The sequence below is a fragment of the Charadrius vociferus genome, unplaced genomic scaffold (assembly GCF_000708025.1).
Source record: "Charadrius vociferus isolate BGI_N301 unplaced genomic scaffold, ASM70802v2 scaffold498, whole genome shotgun sequence".
NCBI lineage: Eukaryota > Metazoa > Chordata > Aves > Charadriiformes > Charadriidae > Charadrius > Charadrius vociferus.
Genome location: NW_009649588.1, coordinates 842851 through 865050, shown reverse-complemented (window position 1 = coordinate 865050; position 22200 = coordinate 842851). Strand labels below are relative to the sequence as shown.

General features: G+C 39.8%; 2 protein-coding genes across 2 annotated transcripts in view; both read right to left on the bottom strand.

Annotated features, from left to right (window-relative positions):
* The window catches only part of GCSH (glycine cleavage system protein H (aminomethyl carrier)), a 7617-nt gene extending 7437 nt beyond the window's left edge, over positions 1-180 (bottom strand). The window contains exon 1 of the mRNA XM_009890394.1: positions 151-180. Within this exon, the coding sequence (XP_009888696.1) occupies positions 151-180 (30 nt within the window). The remainder of the gene's footprint in view (positions 1-150) is intronic.
* Positions 181-338: 158 nt separating this feature from the next.
* The window catches only part of PKD1L2 (polycystic kidney disease 1-like 2), a 39909-nt gene continuing 18047 nt past the window's right edge, over positions 339-22200 (bottom strand). Inside the window, exons 18-43 of the mRNA XM_009890393.1 lie at positions 21746-21928; positions 20569-20693; positions 19633-19759; positions 18329-18463; positions 17419-17644; positions 16811-17004; positions 16148-16378; positions 15832-15933; positions 15473-15651; positions 14986-15132; positions 14266-14465; positions 13898-14115; positions 13165-13381; positions 11976-12189; positions 10957-11188; positions 10412-10508; positions 8862-9002; positions 7962-8147; positions 6763-7090; positions 6138-6271; positions 5105-5232; positions 4640-4800; positions 4028-4238; positions 2538-2639; positions 1326-1457; positions 339-464 (exon numbers count right to left, since the gene is read on the bottom strand). Of these exons, the coding sequence (XP_009888695.1) occupies positions 339-464; positions 1326-1457; positions 2538-2639; positions 4028-4238; positions 4640-4800; positions 5105-5232; positions 6138-6271; positions 6763-7090; positions 7962-8147; positions 8862-9002; positions 10412-10508; positions 10957-11188; positions 11976-12189; positions 13165-13381; positions 13898-14115; positions 14266-14465; positions 14986-15132; positions 15473-15651; positions 15832-15933; positions 16148-16378; positions 16811-17004; positions 17419-17644; positions 18329-18463; positions 19633-19759; positions 20569-20693; positions 21746-21928 (4476 nt within the window). The remainder of the gene's footprint in view (positions 465-1325; positions 1458-2537; positions 2640-4027; positions 4239-4639; positions 4801-5104; positions 5233-6137; positions 6272-6762; positions 7091-7961; positions 8148-8861; positions 9003-10411; positions 10509-10956; positions 11189-11975; positions 12190-13164; positions 13382-13897; positions 14116-14265; positions 14466-14985; positions 15133-15472; positions 15652-15831; positions 15934-16147; positions 16379-16810; positions 17005-17418; positions 17645-18328; positions 18464-19632; positions 19760-20568; positions 20694-21745; positions 21929-22200) is intronic.

Sequence of the window (22200 nt, the reverse complement as noted above, 5' to 3'; positions counted from 1 at the left end):
GGGGCCCGGGGGGAGGAGGAGGGGGGCGATGCGAGGGGGTCGCCATCTTTCCGTGGCGGCCGCTTGGCGGAAAGCGAGTGGGTTTAGCCAAACGGTGCAACAAACGCTCAGTGTTTATTAGAATACAGATGCTAAGGCTACAGGAGTTACGCGTGGGACACTTTCTCTTAGGTTTAGCATGATTTCTTAGCTAATACTGCAAAATAGCGTGTCAGCAACAGTTTATTGGTTGAACGCCACAGCGTTTCAGTGAGAAGCCACGATAACCTAAGCCAGCTGACAGGGAACAAGTGAAGCTTTTGCCCACAAACAAAGCGACTTTTCGTTGTGGTTATCATCTAATTGTTGACAGGTTCTTCCAGTTGATCATTCGTGACTGGTTTCTCTTCTTTCTTGCATTTAATCCCGAAGAAACTGAAAAGTTTCATTAGCATTAGATCAACAATCTCCTCTTCTTCTGAAGCCTAAAATAATGAGAAGTAAGTTACTTGGATGCACGGGCCAGATGCGGATACACTCTCTGCTGATGCCAGAGAAAGTCACAAGAGAAAATCTCTACTTCAGATGAAATAACCCAACTTTCACTCAACGGAGCAACAAGGCTTTCGACAGCAGAGCATAGGTAACTGCCAAAGCAAAACATCACACGAATGTATTTATCAAAAGTCCCAGTTGGGCATGGGTGAGCATGTCTGTTAGAGAAGAACTTTTGGCTCTGTCAAAGGCCATGGAAATCTTGCTACAGGAGCCTGGAGTTCACTTGCCAGCTACCATACCGCTGGTGGTACATACAGCAAGCCACCCACCGTGCCTAGATGAAGCAAATGAGAAAAACCAAATATGTCTTGCTTTCTATTGACCATATCCTTTGTTTTCATCTCCCTTGACTTTGTTTAAAACATACAGGAATTTTGGACAGTCCTAGAGTAGTAAGCTGGAATTTACACCATGCTATCAATAGCTTGAATGGGTCAAGCACTCACAGTGACATTTTTGAAAGGAGTGTAAAGTCCTCATGGACTTTAGTAGCAGTTGTGACGCTGATTTCAATGGTGCTGGGGCACAAGTCTAAGACTTTTGCTGGATTTAGTATGTGAACAGAAGGCTACAAATCAGATCTTGTACTAAATCTGAAGAGGGACTCGTCTGAACAGGAATGGACAGCATAAGTCTGGAAAATCTAAGTGTGCTTTATGAGTAAATGTTGACTTCTTAGGAGTTGGACTGAGTTTATATGGGTTTCATCCAATGGTAAAATACCTAAATCGTGAGTAAGTGCTGCACAATAAATGTTAAAAACAGCAGGAGAGCTTAGATGAACACACCTGATAGTGCTTCTGCTCCTCACTAAAAGCGACCAGAATCACCGAAATGAACAGATTCAGTACCACAAATGTCATGAAAATTATGCAGGATCCAATTAAGAAGGAGCCTAAAATTGGATTGTAGTCCAAGACCTGCAGTATTAATAAGGTAAGACATCATATTTTGGTTGTATAAAAAAAAAACAAACCGAAAAAACTGTACATACAGGCAGTTAAGACACAATAAGGAGTTTGTATCTGAAAATCCCTGTGCCTAATAAATTTTGCTATCTATATTATACATATATATAAAAAATTGTCTCCTTTACTCACTTTCCTATCTTGATATGACATAGTACAAAGATGACAGAATATTTTATGTATATGATATATGAATATGGGCGATGTTTGGGGTTTCTTAAGTGTTTGCATTTGACTGTAAGGGTGTGAAAGTTTCTTGTGAAAGTTAACAAGCCTGGAGAACTGTTTATCCACAGAACAGCTGAAGCTCCATCATGCCTCAGCTTTCAAAGTATAGATGAAATCTCTGTATGCTTTTATTTAGTATATTCTTTGCAAAGAAGCCCAGTCAGACTGTCGTGGACACATACCAGTGAAGGGTTGTGTAAAAATCCCAAAAGTTAATTTTCATGTAAGCTATAATGTAGGAATATATTTTCATGATTACCAACATGAGTGGGATGTAGAAGTGAAAAACTTTGTGCCCAGTTACTGATCTTCAAAGCTACCTATAGCCTGTTGGATCCATGGTCTAAAAACATCCACTGAGGAGGACTTCACAGTCAGAGATGTCTGAGAACTAGCTTAATTCACAAAGAGCTGTTCAAAGGAGATTTTAATATTTGAAAGAACTTAATGAAAAAGTCAAGAAGAATAAAACCAAATGTAATGTAGGGCATTGCTCACATTTCTGTCTGTAGCTTTCTAAAGAAATTGATCCAAACAAGTAAGTAACATATCTAGTTAAAATGTGGGCACCTTTCTCAATGGAAGGTTCATTATGGGTCTACTGATGGTCAAAATGGGATATATTTCTCTTGCTGCCTTTTTCTTGATGAGAAAAGGTGGCTGCTTTAGGAAGCTGTGGGGCTTGCAAAATTAGATTAATGTCTATCACTGATTGAAAGTCTTTCTATTTGCTGAGTCAAAGCACATTTGATAGCTGAGATGCTAATTATACAGTGATAAACTTCTCAAAATTAGGGGTAGTACCTCCTCATAGTTGAAGATTCCTAGCTGAAGACTGACCATGGTCTCTGCTGAATCAAAGAGAGTTTTGTAAGAGTAGAGCTTCCAGCCAAATATCAAGTTTGTCTGCAGAGAGAAGAAGGCAAATCTTGTGTCATGATCAGAGCCCTTGCTGCAAAATCAGCTAATGACTGCTGTATTCAGAGAAAGCCCTCCTAGCTTGTTATCAAAGTGATTAAGCTTCTTTTGTGTTCTGTTTTTGGGTTGTTTGGTGTTTTTTTTTTGTTTATGAACAGGGGAAACACCAAACAAGGTTACAGAAGAAGACTAGCCTAGAGCTAAGAACTGGATTCACACTTTCTGAATGTGTTTAGCTGTAAGACTTTTTACTGTGGATATAAGAATGTCTCATATCTGCTCAGCTTGCCACTAGATATGTAAAAAATCTGCAGATACATGACAAAATCATGAAAGTAACTTAGCCCACCTCCAAGGAGCAGATTTATCCCTGTGTAATTGACCAAATGAATCAGTCACAAACAATGGCCTTTCAGTGCACAAATAGGCAACCTCCTCCTTGTTTGCACTCAGTAACCAAGATGCTGTTCTCTTCATTTATATATTGTGAGCCTACCGTGTCCATCTAAATGGGGGCTGCTGCAGTCTCACCTTTTTATCCATCCATGCCTCTTTCTTTCACAACACCATCACTTGCATGATGTGACAACAGTCTGGGTCATGGAACTGACCTGATCACTTATTTTACCTGTTAAGTGTGTGGCCACACCAGTGCCTAAAGCTACTCAGTTGCTAGAGTCTCAGTGCTGGAGGGAGAGATGAAAAACGTGAAATCAGGCAGTGTGAGACTGCAGCAGGTCCCATTTGTCACAGGACTGCCCTTTACAGATCAGTTTGGATTTGGCTCAGATCATTTCTGTTTTTTCAGTGATTTTGCAATTGAGATGTGCTGAATTTCCCACATCACACTGCCAGGAGATTTACACAAAACATTTCAGCTAAAACTGTAAATATACATAAGACATAGACATATGCAGTCCAATAATTCTTTAATCTCATTAGAATGAAAATATCATTTTATTTGCATAATGACTATTCCTATAATAGGCAGAAAAATAATTATTTCCCATTTAAAAACTAGCCAAACAGAAAAAGGCACTTGCTGCACTCTCCCCAATTTAAGCTTTGTCCAGAAAGTTATTTTCCTGTACTTTGTTCTTTGTCACACCTATTACACATAGATCATCCATTTTTTTCATCTCAGTGATTGATTTTTGCACTAAATTTCAGTTTGCAAAGAATAGTGGATATTTTAACTTCTCTTTCACTTCTACTGAAGAAGTGGGCTCCAGGCTGCTAACCTAAGATTTAGATAGGCAGCTTTATTCAGTTTTATATTTCAAAGCTATATTGCTTTCAGCATTCAGAAATAATTAATTTAACCTGACAGTACCTGGATGCAGACTGCAGACAACAGACACCCCAGCGGTACTCACAGCAATGGAATAGGCGAGGAACATGATTGCAATAACAGTGATGAATCCAGAGATATCACCCCATGCCCTCCTTAGAGTTGAAGTGATCATGTTTAGTTTAGGGTTGAGCCTCAGGAGATGCCACAGTTTCACTGTGGAGAGGAGCACTAGGAATGCAATCAGGTAGCCAAGAACTGCATCAGCTCTTGCTGTTTCATTAAAGCTTACACAGCTGTTAGAAAAAAAAAGAAAAGATGTAATAGACCGTGCACACAGAAGCCTTTGAAGTGCATAAATGAATATGCTGGAAAAAAGTCACGGGTCCTTGTTTTCAGTGGAGAGCTAACTTGAGTTCCCGCATGAATGTTCCTGTCTGTAATTACTGCTGTGTGCACACAAAAAGCTCAGTTGTACATGGCAGATGGGTTTTTTAACAGCATTAGCTAGAGCTGAGAGAGGGTCTAGGCTGTAGCCCAAATGCTGCTCATTTTTAGCAAGTCACAGTTTGAAGGCAGGTAATGCAAACTTACTATCAAATTCTGTCTGGCCCTTGGAAAGGAAGACAGGAAAAATAGATTTGTTTCTGCATAAGTAGTACCAACAAAGGATGCGCTAAGTAGCATTAGTGCTTACTCCTCTTTGTGTTCCTGGTAGTAGCTGATGTCTCGGGTCCCAAGGATTGTCCGCTTCACAAACACTGACAGGGCACTCCAGCTCATCAATATAATGGCCATCTCCAGGACATTCCACTTGCTGTGGAAGTATCTCCATCTCAGAGTCTTCATCAGTTTTCCCTGTGAAAAGAGGGATTTTACTGTTTCAGTCTCGTGACTCTGTATCATACAATACACCTCTAAAGATTAGGGCTGTCCCCTCCTCGCGCTAATTTCTCATTATCTTGTGCAAAAGAAGCATTCCAGCCAAATGAAATGTTGCCTTTCTATTATTTAATACAGATACAGTATCTGATTCAGTCTTCCAGTGGTGCAAGTCAGCAGCAGCACTACTGAAATCAAGTACAGTCCTGAAGTTTTTGTAAGTGAAATCAAAATCAGACACAAGGAGATGCTGTCAGCCAAACTTTCCATTGGGTCTTACCTGTATTATCATGTAGTACACAATAAAGAGGAAATAAATTACTTCTGCTGCAACCACAAAGATATGGAGACTGTTGGTGTATGGGTAAAGCCGGACACTTTGCAGCTCTGCGCTTGTGAAGAAGGCCCCTAAAAAACAATGTTCACCTCAGTACTTTAATAATGACATTTTTCTGTTTTTATTCAAACAATTTAGTTCACCAGTAAGACTTCTGTACTTGCATTCACATCAATGTGAGACTGCATACAACTATCAAACTAAGATTTAGACTTGATTATCTGAGTAGCCTTATAACTGTTCTTTGAATTTTTCCTCAAACAGGACTTTCAGGCACTTTTAGAGTGCTAGAGCTCTCTTGTGTGATAGTATGATATTAATCCCAGCACGGCTGAGTTTGGATCATACTACAAATGCAGAAATGTAGCAGGAGGACCTGGAGGTGTAAATCTGAATCTCATTCTAAAAAGAAAACGAGCTGAGTTTTGTGGTCTGGTTTGGGCATTTTCCAATACTGGGACAGACCTGAGGGAGGCTACTGCTCAGATTAAATGTTTTTCTGTGGCCTTCAAACCAGAATCTAGTTTCAGTATTTTCTTTATTGTATCCAGATTATGTATTGTATGATTACGCAACTATACATTAGAAGTCTTTTGGAACAGAAAAGACAGACTGTTATTTGTTCTTTTTGTCTTAATACTGTACTGATTAGCTGAAATGATTAGGAAACATCATTTTTCTTGTTCGTGTTGTGTAAATTCTGGAGATTAAGCTTCAGTAGCATGTTTTTGTCATCAGCAGATGACCACAGCATAAGCAAACATAAGATACTCCGTTATGGTCTGTATTACTGTGATGCTACATTTTCCCTCAATGGTTTATAATTTTTGCATTGATTCAGACATTATTAGATTTATTAAAACACTTCTGTTTACTGAATAAAGAACTAGGTAAACATTGACAGCATGTTAATCTGCAATCTTTTGGTGCACTGCTTGCTGTCTTCAGAAATGTGTAACTTAAAAAAGGTTCTCACCTAAAGCATTGGTTTCAAACATCAGGCTTATAATACAGAACAGGTTCACATTGGCATTGTAGACTGTAAATTCAACAAACACTGCTCTTGTGAAGGTGTCTAGCCAGATGTTGTTGAAAAGGTACTGGAGAATTCTGCCAAAAAATATATAGTCAGTGCTCTATCTCATACACTAAAGAGACAGTATCACATGGAGAATAGGAGTGTTTGGATATTATCGTAGAGAAACAGTAAACCAGAGGTAAGATGTTCAAGAGGACATCTGGTCTGTTAAGTCCAAGTATAGGGGATATTTGTACTGTTAGTCTAGGTGGTAAAGTTTCTTTTTGGCTTCTGTGGAGTAGCAGGTACCAGATATTGGCCAGTGCTAAACCTGAGGTGCCTCAGGTATCTGATCATTTACTTCATATAGGTTAGAAGAAAAAGGTTCTCATTTTCGATCCTGGTTGTTACCTAGCATGGAGCAAGATGACATGGCCCCACAGTAATATCTACAATATTCAGCACAATGCACAAGAGGAAAACTCGGGATGCAATCTGAAATGAATCTTACATAGGGTAGAGGAAAGAGCATCATTGATGCTACAACAGGTACACTAATAATTTACAAGAATACAAGTAGTACCTGGAGGCATTCTTAGGATCAGTTCCCAGGTGAATCATGTATCCCCCTCCCCTGTAGACGGCCAGTTTGCCCCAAATGGGGTGCCCTCTCAGTTTGGACTGACTCTGATACTGCCATGCTGAGCTCAGGTTAGAGGAGTTATCAAAGACTGAAGCATTCCAGTGTTCCCCATAATCTGATGTATCTTCTGTTTGTAAGAAATATGGAGCATGACATTCCTGAATCACATGCTGGAGTTTGGGAGAAATAGGGCAGGTGTCTCCTTTCACTCTTACTTGGCGAATTCGAGCACTACCCACCAGCTTGGAATTGCCATCTGTAATGAATCCTAAACAGGAGAGGGAAAAGAGCAGCAGTGGTAATATGACAGAACTAATAATAATATTTCTTCATTTCATTTATGATTCACTGATGCATTAATATTTTGCTATAGAGTCTTTTTTCTGAAAAACACTGTAAGCAAAATAGTAATGTAAATTAAGCCCTTGTGTTGATTTGAACTGAGTTCTTAGATAACATCCAGAGATAACAGAGTACCGTATCACTACCTGTCTGTATTTTATACAGAAGGAAACTGAGGCCTGGAGGAGAAAAATTACTTGCTTTGAGTCACGCAGCAGAGTAGCTGTATGCAGTGTTCATGTGGCCACAGTTGGTTGGTGCCTGTCATGTCCAATGAACAACTCTGCTAATGTACATCCATAATTACTCTTAAATGTGAGCTGGAAAATGGATCATAGTTATTACTGGATATTGCTAGATAGAAACATGGTGATATTGCATAATTAGCCTTCACGTTGACCTGAGTCATAATGCAAACAGAGCTCTCCTGAGGAAAAGCTTTGTAGTGCCACCTATCTGCCATTCTTTTTTTTGAATTATGGAAAGAAACTCATGTAAAACTGAGGCATGTATCTGAATATCTTGAATAAGTAATGTAAAATGTGAAAAATGTAACATTACAGTGCAGAACTTTGGAGTTATCTTAAATACAAGGAAAATATCAAGGCACTTTAAACTTGGGGTGAAGCTGTAGGGTTTTTGTTATCTACTAGTATCCATATTGTAAGAATCCATACTAGCCTTATACACTCACAATCTCCTTCTCCAGTCAAATATGCGGGTACAAGTTAGGGATATGTAGAAAAGATAATGTTACAGAATCTGGCAAACTAAAGTGAAACAATGGGACTCTGCACCTTTATATGATCCATAAAGATTTTTGACTAAGGTAGTGTTTGCCCACGAGAAAAAATCCTGATAACTGTAGACATCATTGAATCCATCTGTAAAGCTGTTCTCAATGTGTTTGTTTAAGTAGTAGGAATTGGGATCTCTCTGCCCATAGGCAACCAGTAACAGCATCCATAAAAACCCCAGATAGGCTGGAAAAAAAACAAGAAGAGAACAGCATATATGAGCTCAGAATTAACACTGCTGTTTGGAATAGATTGCATGAATAATTACTGCTGTCATCACTTATGAGGTTAAGGAGATGCTTTCCTAGACTCTAACTGACCAGTGTTAATGAATTTATGCAAGCTACTTCAAGGTACTGCAGTTTAAGCATATTACATTTGGAATATGAGTAGCAGTGGAGAAAATAAGTGGGAAGCCTGGCTGACCACCAATAGTAATGACATCTCTAAATAAAATGAGTAGTTTAACTTTGTCCCAAGTGAAATTGAGGTAATTTTTTAGATTGTTTTTAGAGGAAATAAGACTGGGGTATAAATCATTATCTATAGATACTATCTGCTTTTAGAAAAAATGGCCTCCATCTGCTGTTTTGATTTCCACTTCATTTAACTGTTGACCTCCTCCTTATAACCTTTCTAACATTTTTTTAACCTCTCATGTGTCTGTAATGTGTCTCTTTACTATAAAATCAAGCCTTAGCCACACTTCTATCTCCAGCTAATATTCCCACCTCCTTTCAGCTACAACTGCCACTGAGCAGTCTGTCTCTACACCATAATAGCTGGTGGAGAGCTAAAGATATGCCAAAACTTTTTCCCAAGAGAATAATATTTTCAGAGATGTAAAAATACTGATTAATACCACTGAATAAAACAAGATAATCTGCATATGGATAGTACCCAGGATTTCTCTGATGAGGGCAAATGCTTTCTGCTCTTTTATGCAGCTGATTTTCATTTTTTCCACATCAGCTGCAGGAGGTGGCCGGTAAATATTGCTTCTACTGTCCCTTCGGGCTCCAAAAAGAGGATTTGAATCACCTGTGAGAGAGAGCAGTAAACCCTGGAATTAGTTAACAGATCATCTATGTCCTACTTTTTGTTTCTTTGGATATTATAAGGAAACAGTTCTATTTAATGCTTTCCCTTAGGAAGACTGAGAATGTGATTTAAATAATTAGCATAGCAAGGTAAACAGTGGAGAGGGAAGGAGCTTACAAACACACTGTGTTAAGTTTAGGCCCCGGTGTGGTCCAGGTGTCTCTCTCTTGGCTGAGCATCTCAGAAGGTGATGTATTCAGAGCCTGGGGCTGATCACAGAGGAAACTGTACATCAGGATTCTCTGCTGTGCCCTAGGACTCCTGTCTGCTGGTGTCAACTTTTTATAGGCATGATTGTGATTTCAGAAGCCGCTGTTTGGTTTATGGCAGTAATACAGATAATTGTGGTTGTGGAAAAGTATGTAAACTGAGAACTTTAATATAAGACTTATAGGAGGTGGGAAATTTCCTTGAGAGAGAGTTTTAGATATGCTTGTCAGATAAAGATCAACCAATCTAGATGAAGAGTGCATTTTGCACTGGGTCACATGTTTATTTTCACTAGGTTCTGGAATACTTACAGGTTTTGTTGCAAGCCATGCCATGAATACTGAGATGTCTGCACAGAGCTAAAACAAGCCTCCTTGTATATCTTAATTTTCTTAAGTCTGATACGAGAACTAAAATACTTAAGCATGGTTACTGCATACTAGTAGCACTGATTCATTAATTTTTATTATAATGGCTTCAATCAGTTTGTCACATTTTATTTTATTTTCTAGATGTTCCTTGAATGTTGATGGACTGAAAAGTGATTGACTATCCACTTCTACAGTTTTTGATAGAGTACTGATCAATATAGGAGAATGCTTCTTTTTTTCCTGACATAGGCAAGCCAGGGATGGAGGGAAGGAAGGAGACAAATATCAGTATCCTGGTAGCAAGTAGGTCATCCAGGAACAGGGGCAGTCTTACAACAGGGCTAGGGGAGATTGTGCATGTATATATACTTGCAGTGGTGAAAAGATAAACAAGGAGGTATTATTCTTTTAATCCAAAACTTCTTCTCTTACATCTTTTTGACCTTGTGGTCTCTTTCGTTTCATTAAGTGTTCTGCAAGATTTATCCAGCCTAAACATACAGTGGTCTTTATCTTTTCTCCAGCTGGCACAAAATTAGTTATTTAGGTTTGTTTCCACTTCCAACTTGATCTTGGGAATGCTAGTGGGTAGGCACATAGTCACAGCACCTGTGGATTCAGTGATTTCTGCTAACCTTGTCAGCTAAGATTCAGGTGTATAAAGATAACCATTGAAGTTCTCAGTTGAGCTGAGTCATTTGTGCATAAAGCACTCCAAAAACTTGGAGAACACTTTCTTTAATAATTTCTCACTTTACAGGCAGTTACCTGGTGTGGATAAAGGCCCATCAATAGCTGTGTTTTCTTCATCCTCATGTTCCACCTTCTTCAGAACCAGAGCAAAAAAAGCAGCAAATCCCAGCACCTGGAAAAAATTAGCTGTAGACTCACCGTGTGCCCATTTCACATACAGAAGCTCAGGCTTTGACCTGGATCCCTTTGGATCCAGGCACTGCAGGGAAACAGCTGTGCTTTGGCTTTGGTGAACTTAGGCAGCTGAAGCTCATAAACAAGAAAAGAGTGCAGAGTCCTGGGGTCCATCCAGCTAAACTGATTTTGCCATATGACACGTCTTCCCTGGTCAGAAACCTCATCACCTATTAAACTCTGACAAAACAAGGGAGGTGAAACTAATGGAGTTAATGTCAGCCAAAGACAACAGAACACTGTACAACACCTGCTAGCTCTTGTTTTAAGACTTCTTCTTTTACATGTTAAATCCCGTAGTCCTTTAGAACACATTACATTGTCTTAATGAAATGATAGTAGAATGAGTTCATATTGGCCAGTGGTTGTATTTCTGAGGATCTCACCTTTAAGGGCTGTGTGATGAAAAGACTTTCCAAGAAGGAGATGGCCATGGAGATCAGCCACTTGATGGAGTTCTCCTTGCCGTAATGCAGCCCATAGAGCATGGTAAAGAACCCAGATACACCACTGGTGGCTGCAACAAGGAACCAAGCAATGAACACAAACCACCAGGGCAGCCCTTTGGAAGAAGAATTTTTTTTGCCACCACCAGAAAAGCTTGCAGTAAGGGACCACCTTGAGAGTCAACGAGAAGAGAAAAAATCAGTCTGCAGTGGAACACAAGCCAAAATCACAGTCTTTGGGTTCAGTGGGGATAGGCAATATCTTGTGATTTAAAATCTCAATCAATATACTTTAAATTCCTTTTACTGATGCAGTTATATAGGATATATGGATAGCAAAAAGTACAGTGAGCAAAAATATGAGGAAGTATGCAGACATCAGCTAAAATCAAAACAAATATGATGGGCTTATTTACTCCTCAGTTCATGCATAATTGAACCTCCAGTATAAATGTTGACAAATAAAACCAGGAGTGCATTTCAGCTGCTGGATACATCTCTTGTGATCCCCATAAAGGCCAGAGAGATAATTAGTGGTATTGTTTTCAATACTTCCAACTTAATTATCAGATTTCACTGAAATATTTCTGTCTGCTTATTAATTTTTCTTTATCCATACATTTTAAGAGACATCTGAGGCTTTGGAGCTCAGTTATTATCCCAGCCCTTTACTATCATGTGGCATTGTATTGTAACATTCAATTTTGGAGGCCAAAATGACAAAGAGCCATGATCTGTCATTGCTTTTGTGTGCAGTTTGCAGTGCATTGAAATTTCTATGTTGCTCCTACAATAGTTTAATAGTAAAGCATGTCTCTACAGCTATAATAATGGTTATCTAGCACATATTAAGCAGTAATTATTTGGGCTCCGTCATCCTGACCAATTTTGAATTCACGACCTGAATTTACTTAATACTGAGAATGAGATGAGAACTAGGTTACCTCTCACTGATGGACGCTGATGAGCAGATCCGGTTCTTCAGGAGGTTCTTCATGTGCTGAACCTGACGAACTGCTTGTGTATAACTCTGAGGCACCTGAAATTTGTGGGGCCCCAGTAATTCCAGCTCCATCTCTACATGCTGGAGTTGCACGTACAAGCAGCGATTGTAATCACTGTATTTCAGTTGCTCACACATTCCCTTCTCTGGAGTTGGGCTTCTTGGTTTTTCTGCAGGTAAAGAATTATTTAATTTTTTTAAAAGAAAAACATAGCTATCCCTAAATTAACATACTGTTCAGTAAAAAGATTAGCAGAACGGGAGCTCAAGCTGTTGAATGCGACAGTGAAGAGTTACATTGGAAGGGACATGTAAAAGCAACTTTAGTACTAGAGCTTTAATGCTTTTCTGCTGCAATGGGCTGGATCTGTTGCCAGGAGGCATCTTAGTAAGACAGAGGTCCTAAAACCTTAATAGAGAAGTCAGATAAGATCAAGTGCTAATTTGTTCATAGTTTACCTGTGCAATTAGTAGCTTGGTACACTCATTGGAAAAGCCAAATGCAAGTCAGTGGCATTGTTTACTCATACATTATTGTTTAATTGAAAATAAATGGAAGCCTAAGTTAAGAGTTAGACTGAAAGGAACAACAGCACAAGGCCAAGAAGAAAAATAGGGCGGGACAAAAAGACTGTGAAACAACTCATAGTTGTGAGTCTTTATGCTATTAGATACTGATCCTGCTCCCAAGCTAGGCTGGTAGCTAACATTTAATTCTACAGCATAAGAAATAGAAATGTCACAGTGTCTTTACTCACTTGGGCGTTCAGTGGTGTGCAGTGAAAGGACAAGAGGTAATAGCCACAAATTCAAACATGGGAAATTCTGTCTGAGCATAAGGAAAACTTCTGTATTGTGAGGGCGGTTGGCCACTGGAATGGTTCCTCAGAAAATCTGTGGAGACTCCATCCTTGGAGGTATTCAACATCCGATTGGATGTGATCCTGGGCAACCTGCTCCACATGACCCTGCTCTGGGCAGGGTGGTGGACTAGACAATCTCCAGAGATCCCTTCCAACCTCAACTTTTCTGTGATTCTGTAAGTGCCTTTGAATCAGAATGTAAGAGCTTGGGTCGTCTCATACAGCGTTACCATCATTTCCACTACAAAGGTTTCAGTAGCCATGTCACATTGTGGTGTTTACCTTGTATATCCATAGCACCTAATGTGACAATTATAGGGTCATCCTTCTTTCTGCTCTCATCATAAAACTCTTGCCCAGCTCTGTTCTGCTGGCAGATGATGTCCTCAACCAATGCCAATAGTGTGTTGATGTTAGTTGATTTTCCAAGATCTGATACTGAAGTGAGAGATGGAGACTTCAGGGCTTTAAAGAGTGAGTTGGCAATTCTTCTTATATCCTACAAAAGACAGCAGCAACACAGCAGTGACTCTGGCTGCAGTGACTTAAGCTGATGTGATCTGAAGGCACCACTGGCTGGGATCTGCACCAATCGCTGAAATCTCCAGAATGGATAAGGATAGCATATCCTACAGTGCTGGATCAGCAAGACAGTTTTCAGGATTCAAAACTACAGCTTACCTGCCTGAGGACCTTAGCTGAGAAAGACCTTTTATCTTCACTGTCTTGCTTAATGTGTGCTTTAGCTCCTGAACACAGGGATTTTGGTTGCACATAATAATTGTGTAAGGGCTGGGATGTACATAGGCAGATCTTAATGAAGTCGAGCACTCCACGTAGGTGGGTAAATGAGTGCTTTGCACCAGTGCGTAATTGGCTTTTCACTTCAGACAAGCTGAAGGGCATCTGACAGGGAAGATTTCTGCTGTTAAACCAGGGATATCGGGTAGTGCATGGCAGCAGAGGGCAGTGCAGGACTCACTGGGGAGCAGCCACAGGGACTTGCCTTTATCACAGTCTCTGGAGTGAGCGAGACAGCCTGGGTGACCTGTGGGTTGGGAGGTAGACTTGGGGACACTCGACCGTTCTTTCCCGGCTTCTTCTCTCTTGCCTCCGTGGCTGGCCGGGATCGTATGTTCCTGAAGATCTGCACAATGAGCAGGTTGATGGGGAACATGAGGAGGGAGCTCTCAAAGCCAATCATCACTTCCTGCCATGTGAACTCGATCTTACCTGTCAAGATCAAACAGAGGGGAGGATTAAAAATAACCCCAGGAACCATCAGATCTTTCTCTTGTGAAAAAGCCCATTTGTTCAACTGTCCTGCTTCTAGATTCTGCTGTCTATCCATTTCCCTGCCCAAGCCATGGTGAGGATTGGTACCCAAATCCATTTTCTGCTCGGCTGGATCCTTTGGCACTCCCCAGAACATGATGCTGGTCAGCATGGTGCAGAGAAGCAGTGAGAAGCAACATGACACACGCTGGGCTCGTGTGAAGGAGCTTCGTGGGGAGCGGCTGAAAACTGAGTACCAGATGTGCCCGTCCTGGAAACCCTTGGAGGTCTTCATGAAAAACAGATTGCTGGGAAGAAGGAGAGAGAAATCAAATTGATACTTGGAAAGGAGAGGGAAGCATAAAACTGTATTTCACAGTCCTGACCTCTTCCTGACTCTAGGTGCTGTCAGAAGAAATAACAACTCTGAGAAATTACCAAATATCATGGCTTGATTTGCGTCTACTACTAGGCAGCTACTAGGTCATAGCTACTTATGTCCTTTCCTTCTGGCCACACCATGGAGGGAAAGCAGTTTCTATATAAGTTGTTAGGGAAATTACACATAAGAGAAGATAAGATGCTCAGGTTTCTGTAGGTCTTGTCAGGCTATCCTTTAACACCAATATTTCCAGTGTGGTATTACTGTTAGGATAATGGTAAGACTTACTTAACCATCCTTCCTCTTTTCATGTTCAGAGCTCTTTAAGGGCAATGGAAAGACCTCCCTTGTTTTCATTTTTGTCTAGGGGTTTGATCTTTTTTGCGTTCTTGCTTTCCTAGACTGATTGCTACCAAGAGTAAAAAAGTCCATAGAACGGAAGGTACCTGAACTGCTTCATGTCCTGTTCTGTAGCTACTGGGAACACTTTATCTAGGACACATTCTCCAATATCAACCGCTAGCCAAGAGTTACAGAGGAAGTACCATTTCTGATCCCATGCCAGATCATGGACCAATACTCGATTCACATACCTGTCAGAAAAACATACAGGGTACATTCACATGTAACTGAGTGGTATGAAATTCAGGACTTGACAGGACTGTGGAGGACAGACTCTGGCCTTTGGCTTCTCAGGTTAAGTCTAAACTGTAAGGCACAGAACACATCCCGTCTTGTACTGAACATGGGATCTGGTCCTGCAGTTTAGATTATAATTTGATCTATTCCTCTGCAAGAATGAGAAACTAACACTTCTTTCCTTTCTAGAACTGTAGAAAGGATAATTTTCAAGTGCTAGAAAAGGAAAACTACTATCATTATAAAAAATATTTGTGGATCTTTACTTCCCAGGATCTCCAGTTCTCCACTTACCAGGATGGACTGTCCCCTGAATTATCATGCCACAATCTAATACTCTGCAGTTCCCCAAGAGGGAAGAAGGTGCAGAGCAGGAAAACGTCCACTCCTCCACGTTCAAAGACTGGTGTATCAGGATCAGTTAGATGGTGTGGCTCACTTTCTCCTTCCAGTCCATAGAGGGTGAGAGTCACCTGGAGAATAATATGGCAAAATGAAGACTTCTGCTCTCTCCTGCTTTCATCAAATCTAAGGACTTTCTGGCTTAGACATTGCATTTGAGCCGTCCTGTTTAGTAGCCTCAGGTGCTCCATTAGTCATCCATCTCTCTAAAGGAGTGCATAAACTGTCTTACCGTACAGTGCCATTGATACCTTGGAGGTTGTGGCTGCCCCGCGGCGGTGTCCTGTAAAAACTGTCACGAGATAACGACACTGAGCAAAGGGGTCATTGTCTTCCAGTACTGTGATTTTCACCTGCAGAGTAACAAAATACAAGCAGTGTGTTAGCTGTTGTGTAAGCGTGGATTCCTTAAAGCTGTGGATAAGAATTTGTCACCTTGTGAACACTGCATATGCTGACCAGTAAACAGAGAGTTACAAGGAAGGGAGTAGGACTGGTTGATAAAACAGGCTAAGCAAAGCAAGTATTGGTCTAAATACATTCAGTCTTTATTAGCTGAAAACTTACTTTGGCATCATCCTGGATGTCTTTCCTTCGAGCCCAAATAACTACAAGCACATATATCAGAAAGATGCATCCTACAGTTGTCACCACCACGGGGTTGTCCACAAATGTACCAAATAGCTGTGCAGTTTTGCTAACATCTATGGCATTGGGTATGACAAAGAAGGAGCTCCCAAAGAAGGTCAGATGGTTGCAGAAGCACTGTGTGCTTCTAGGATTTGTTTTTGCTCCTACCTGAAAATCAGAAAAAATTCCTGATAAAATATTTGGCTTCAAAGTATTAGATAACTTAGCAAGCAAATGAAAAGACAGTGCTGAGATTGGTAAATTAGCGTGGAGAGCTGCTATATAGAAAAGAATTCTTCAAGTTCCCATAAGGAGTATTAGTTCTAAAGTCTAGCCAGAAGCAGGCATTATAATGTAACACAGCCTTGTCAGAATGGTTCCATTTCCTCTTATATAGAAGCCCATCCCAAGAAATCAAAATGGAAATGTCATTTGAAGCTTAGTCTGGTATGAGTAAACTTCTTCAGTTTATGAAAACATCTCAAAATGATCCTATTTTATGGTGCGAGTTCAATGCTATCATTTTACTACAAGGTGGTGGTTATAAGGGCTGGCTTTGAAATATATGATATAAACATTGTTTTGTTTCTCTCTACTTACATGACATCCATAGCTGTTCCAGTTCTGCTGGTGCTCATCCCAAAATACGCAGCGGGATGCAAAGCAAGTGATAGCTATAGTTAGGTTGTCATAGACTGTGGAATCCATTCCCATGTCTTGTAAAACCATGAAATAGTAGGTTCCCTCTCCCAAAATGAGTTCTTCTGGGCTAAGAACCCAGGTGTTTGTCTCACCTTGAACATAAATATTTTAGTTTCAGTGTATATATAGAAAAGCTAATTCAGAAGTATGCAGCTGTATTGCATATATTCAAATAAACAAACCAGAGAAACAGGTATGACATAATTCTTAGCAAGTCATTGTTCAAAGCATCCCACTCTTTGCTCCTGTTAGTGAACACTGTATTCTAGAGATGGGAACCCTGAAGCATGACGGAATGAAACTCCTTTGAGAGGTTTCTTTCCAGTTAGACGTCTAGCTCAAGGTCGAGGCTCATTCTGCAAATAAATATATATGCATGTGCTGTAAAAGTTGTGGATGACCTCTCCCCATACTGAGTGCCCTTAACTGGCTATGGGTGGTGAAAGTCTTTTGGTTACATAAGCTCAGAATGCACAAGTTCATGAGTCACTAACAAGTTGTCTTACCTCCAGTATTTTTCTTACAGAACAGATGATTTTTCATATCATAGTTAGTTTCATTTGGACGATAACCATACCCTAAGTAGAGTATTAGTGGAATGTCATGTTCAGATTCCAGGTGGATCACTATAGATGTGTTTTCTGAGGTAACATTGACTTGAAAAGTGCTAAAATTGCCCAGATTCAACAGAATCCTATCCTCCTGAGCTGCTGAAAGCCTTGGCAACGTTATCTGTTTTTAAACAGAAAGACATAGCTTTAAATACAGCAAAGCATTTTACTTCTATTATCTATAAGCACAATACAGCCACACAGTAGATAATATTTTTTCATAACATAGGGAAAGCATGGCCAGCAAAAAAGACTGCCTTCAGAGTAATTTTCTTGATACTGTCAGCTCACCTCTGAAAAGTTCATTTGAAACCTATGTAGACTCATCACAAAGTCTATGACCCTTGGTGCATTTCTGAATGAAGAGCTGAGATTATAAGTGAAAGAGTGGCTGTATGAGATGCGTATATGAATGATTTAGATGTCAGCTAATACACGGGCTAGGAAGCCCAAGCAGTAGTAATATGAGCGTGCAGCTGTTGCATGATGAAATCAGACATTGCACTGTGTTTTGGGATGACTGTAATCTGGAGTCATTTTCCACAACCATTAGCATTCTCACATCCATTTAAATGAAGAGTAAGATACTTCTTTTTAAAACCATAAATATTTGTTGTTTCAGTCTTCAAATCACACAAATCCCCCCATCACAGATGCAGACCCTATGATCCCATTATACGCTGTAATGAACACTACCACCATTTGCAATCATTTCCCGGAAGATAAAAAAAAAAAAAAGATGGTTTGTAAATAGAGAAAGGAAAAAAGAGAAAAAAGGGAGAGGGATAGAAAATAGTGGGTTTACTTCAATGTTTTCTTTGAGATTGCTGACTGGTATGATCAAGCCATCCAGACCAGTAAGACTTAGGCCTCCCACTGCTCCACTGATGTCAAAACTGGTGTCGCTGGAGAAAAAGGGATTCACGGCAAAGCTCACCATCTATTAGCAAGATATTAACAAATGGCTTTGAGCTATTGGCAATATTTCATTATATTCACACTCTAAATTGCTGAATAGATCAAGCCTGAACTCAGACCCAAACAGTACTCAACTTTAAAGAAGCCTGCATCCACATTTAAGTAAGAAGTAACTTTATCTCTAAGGTAGGCCAAAACCAGCCCTTGAAAGAGATTTTGATTCTGAAATATAATATGTATACAACAATGTATATTGTTTTCCATTAATTGTAACCCTTTTGCCTTTTAGGCACCAGATACCAAAATGCAATTGCCTAAGCCTCTTTCAAATTAACTCCTCCAAAGCTAGGCTGTGGCACCTCTCTTGGAATTAGGAACAGAAGTCTATTTCTACTATGATAGCAGTGCACAGAAGAGTATGTCAGAGTTGCCAGTCCAATGAGAGGATTCAGGAGCCTTTCCTAACAGTCACGTAAGATAATGGATGTGTTTTCACTGGTTTCAGTGGGCTCTGGACATTTTTAGCAGAGCTGGAAAAGACAATGAAAAAAAATATATATTTGGCAGGTACTGTAGGGGTTTCTTGAGAGCATCAAATCAACTAGAGAGGCCTTTAGAAAATTTATAAAAATATGACAATAATATGCAATCTATTGTTCTGACGGAAAAACCACCATATCCTAATCCAGATGAGGGATGTGTTACCATAAGTTATTTGCAGGCCTTTTGTCTCCTCTGGGATCTGAGTGCCTCAAATTCATTCATTTCTAGCTGGGATGAAACAAGACTCTTGCAGGTTAGTTTTAATGGTGAAATGGACTCTAAGCTGTTGTATCCTCCTCAGAGCATTAGATATAAACAAACAGCAAATAGATTTATAGGTATTGATTCATTCCATTGCCTTCTCTAGCCATGCAAGTATGAATCAGGAGTGTATGTGAGGGGCTGATGGGATGGGGAATTTAAGCTTTCCTCCTCCTCAGCTTGCTGAAACAGCCTCAACCAGCCTCATGCAACTATTGTAAGTGAAGGCTTCTTTGACCAAAAATATTTCGAATATTTCTTGGCATGACAGGAGGGATGACTTGTGTGCTTGTGTATTCATTGTAAAAGGAGAAAGGATTCTAAAACAACTAGATCAAGAACGTAAGTTGTATATCAGATTGAGTCAGATAAAAGCTGTTTACTTGCCCTTATATCCACTGTTTCATCATCAACTCCTGAAACACTGAGAGAGGAAGCAGGTGGGAGAGTAAAGCTGGCAGAGCTGGAATTGGAGATATTAATGGATGTGCCATCCATGTTTTCTGTTTGTAATCTGTCCAGTTGGGGGTGGACACAAGCAAAACAGAATAAAAGAGAAAAAACAAACAAACAAACAAAAAACCCAGAAAAAAACATCAATAGCATGGACTTCAGATCTAGAGAAAAAGCTTTCTCACTTCACAAGTATAACTTTGCTGGAAAACTATTTCTAACTCTGCCAGTAAATACTTTGTACCTAATCTGTCCCTGACAGTACTCCACATAACACTACCATGGAATCATCAGAAAAGGGGTGGAATGGGTGTATCTGGGTAGGAAGTTATACCCAACTAGGTGTACCTATGTGAAAGGTGTACCTGGTTTCTGTGTGAACATGTTCTTGATTTGAATGCACAGTTAAACGTGGATGAAAACCAGGCTCTCGGGGAACAATTTAGGGATGATTATAGGGAAGGGAGAATGCTCGTCAGGCTCCTCATGATTATATTTGCTTCTGCCAAGCTGGTTACTATTCTATATAACATGTCATTATTGGCAACTTGGAAAAAAAACCAACCCTGAACTGGGTTGAGATGAGGTTTCCAAGGTAAGCAGTTACTGCCTCATCCAGGAAATAGTAGTAAATTCTCTGTTGGTCAAAGAAGATACAGCATGAAATTTCTAAGGTGGCTTTATTGAAGCTAATTGGAGTCCAAGCTGTTCTTACTACAGTTAGCAATGACAGCCTCATTGCACTGTTGAAGTTGTCATTTATGCTGCAATATTTAGTTAGGTGGTTCCATTTAAGGACAACGTAATGAATATTTGAGGCAAATTTGATCAACTATCAGGAGTGTAGGTGGGAGACACTGTTACTGTTACCTGTTTATATACATTGTGGCGGAAGGAGTGGTAAGGACTGTTGGTTCATCATCTGGTTCTTTCCCAAACAGAAGGGCACTCTGTAGATTTTCAACTGTATTCAGGAGCTGGTGCGACACTGAACTCTGGAATTAGAGGAAGAAACTTGCAACAAAGCTCCTCAGAATCATGAAGTTGCACATTATTTACTTCCTTTTAGAAACAAACGCTAATTTTCAGTGTCTTACAAAGCTGGCAAACTCAGTGATGTGCTGCTTAATCTCAGAGACAGTTATTCTAATGAGCAATTCAATTTCTGTAATTCTCATTAAAACATTGCAGACAGCAAATAAATATATTTTGCAGCTTTAGCTTTTATGTTCTATTATTTATAGCTTCTACACGTTGACATTTGAAGCACTACAAACATGACGTCAATTTAATGCAATATATTCTTTCACTTCTGTACATTAATGCCCTTTAGCTGCACGCTTTAGTGCTTAGTTACTTGCAAAAGCAAGACCTAATTACGTATTAATTGTGTGTTATTAGTATGTTATCCTGGGGGATTTTGAACAGTTCATAACCTTTTCTCTCAGGTTAGATTTATTTCATGCCCTACTCCCTTACGTTGATGGAAGTTAAAGTATGTTCAGCCCTGGAAGCACACTGTGCACATTGTGACAATTCACATATAGATAGGAAAGGATAGGACAAAATAAACGTATTGCATAATTTTGAATATAAAATCAGAGTGGCCTTTCTGAAAAAGTATAAGAAGCAACCAGAGCTGATTCCAGCTTTGAAGTAGTGGAGCCAATCTTGAATATTGAATACTTGTTGCTTCCTTGAATTATGAGGCAAAAGGAGGGGATAGAATCAAATCTGAAAAAATCTCTGTATGCTTGTCATCCATTAGAGGTTGCACACCGATGCTGTGTTGTCCAGTACTCTCTCCTGTTCAGCTTTAAATGTAATAAATCTTAAGAGGCTTCTATCATCTTCATTAGCAGACCGTGCAGTCTAACAGGTCTAATTGGGGAGAAGTTTCCTTTGATATCCAAGTCCATCATGGTGTCACAATGAACCCTACCCAATGCCAATTTAAAAATATGAGAGGCAGCAGAACTCTTAAAAACCTTACAAAGTGAGCAAATATTCACACACAGTCCACTACAAACTGGACCAAACCAATTACCTGTTCTGCCTCTGGCACTGAAGTGTTCATAGCTCTGATTTCTACAGAAGCTTTAAGAACATTGCTTACTGCATTAAATAGATAGTTGGCTGCATCTTTTAACTTCTGATCATCTCTGCTGTCCTCTGTGTTTACAGTGAGCAAGGAAGCACTGACATCTTTTAGAGTGTTGCTAGCTTCCACCTGCATGGGGAAGAAACAAGGGGAAAAGTTTGTATGTGCTGGTACTACAAATGACAGAAGTTACATTTGTGTCATTTACTAGATATTGCAACATAATTAATCTCATGGGACTATTTGTGGCTAACGCTGTTTTTACTATAATTATTTCTGCTGGGGTAATACTTCAAACGCCAATAAAGATGATATACTAGATGGTATACTAACATGTAATTAGGACCTGAAAAATGCAGCCTGCATAAAAAAGATGAAGAACATGTGAAGGAAGCTTGTCT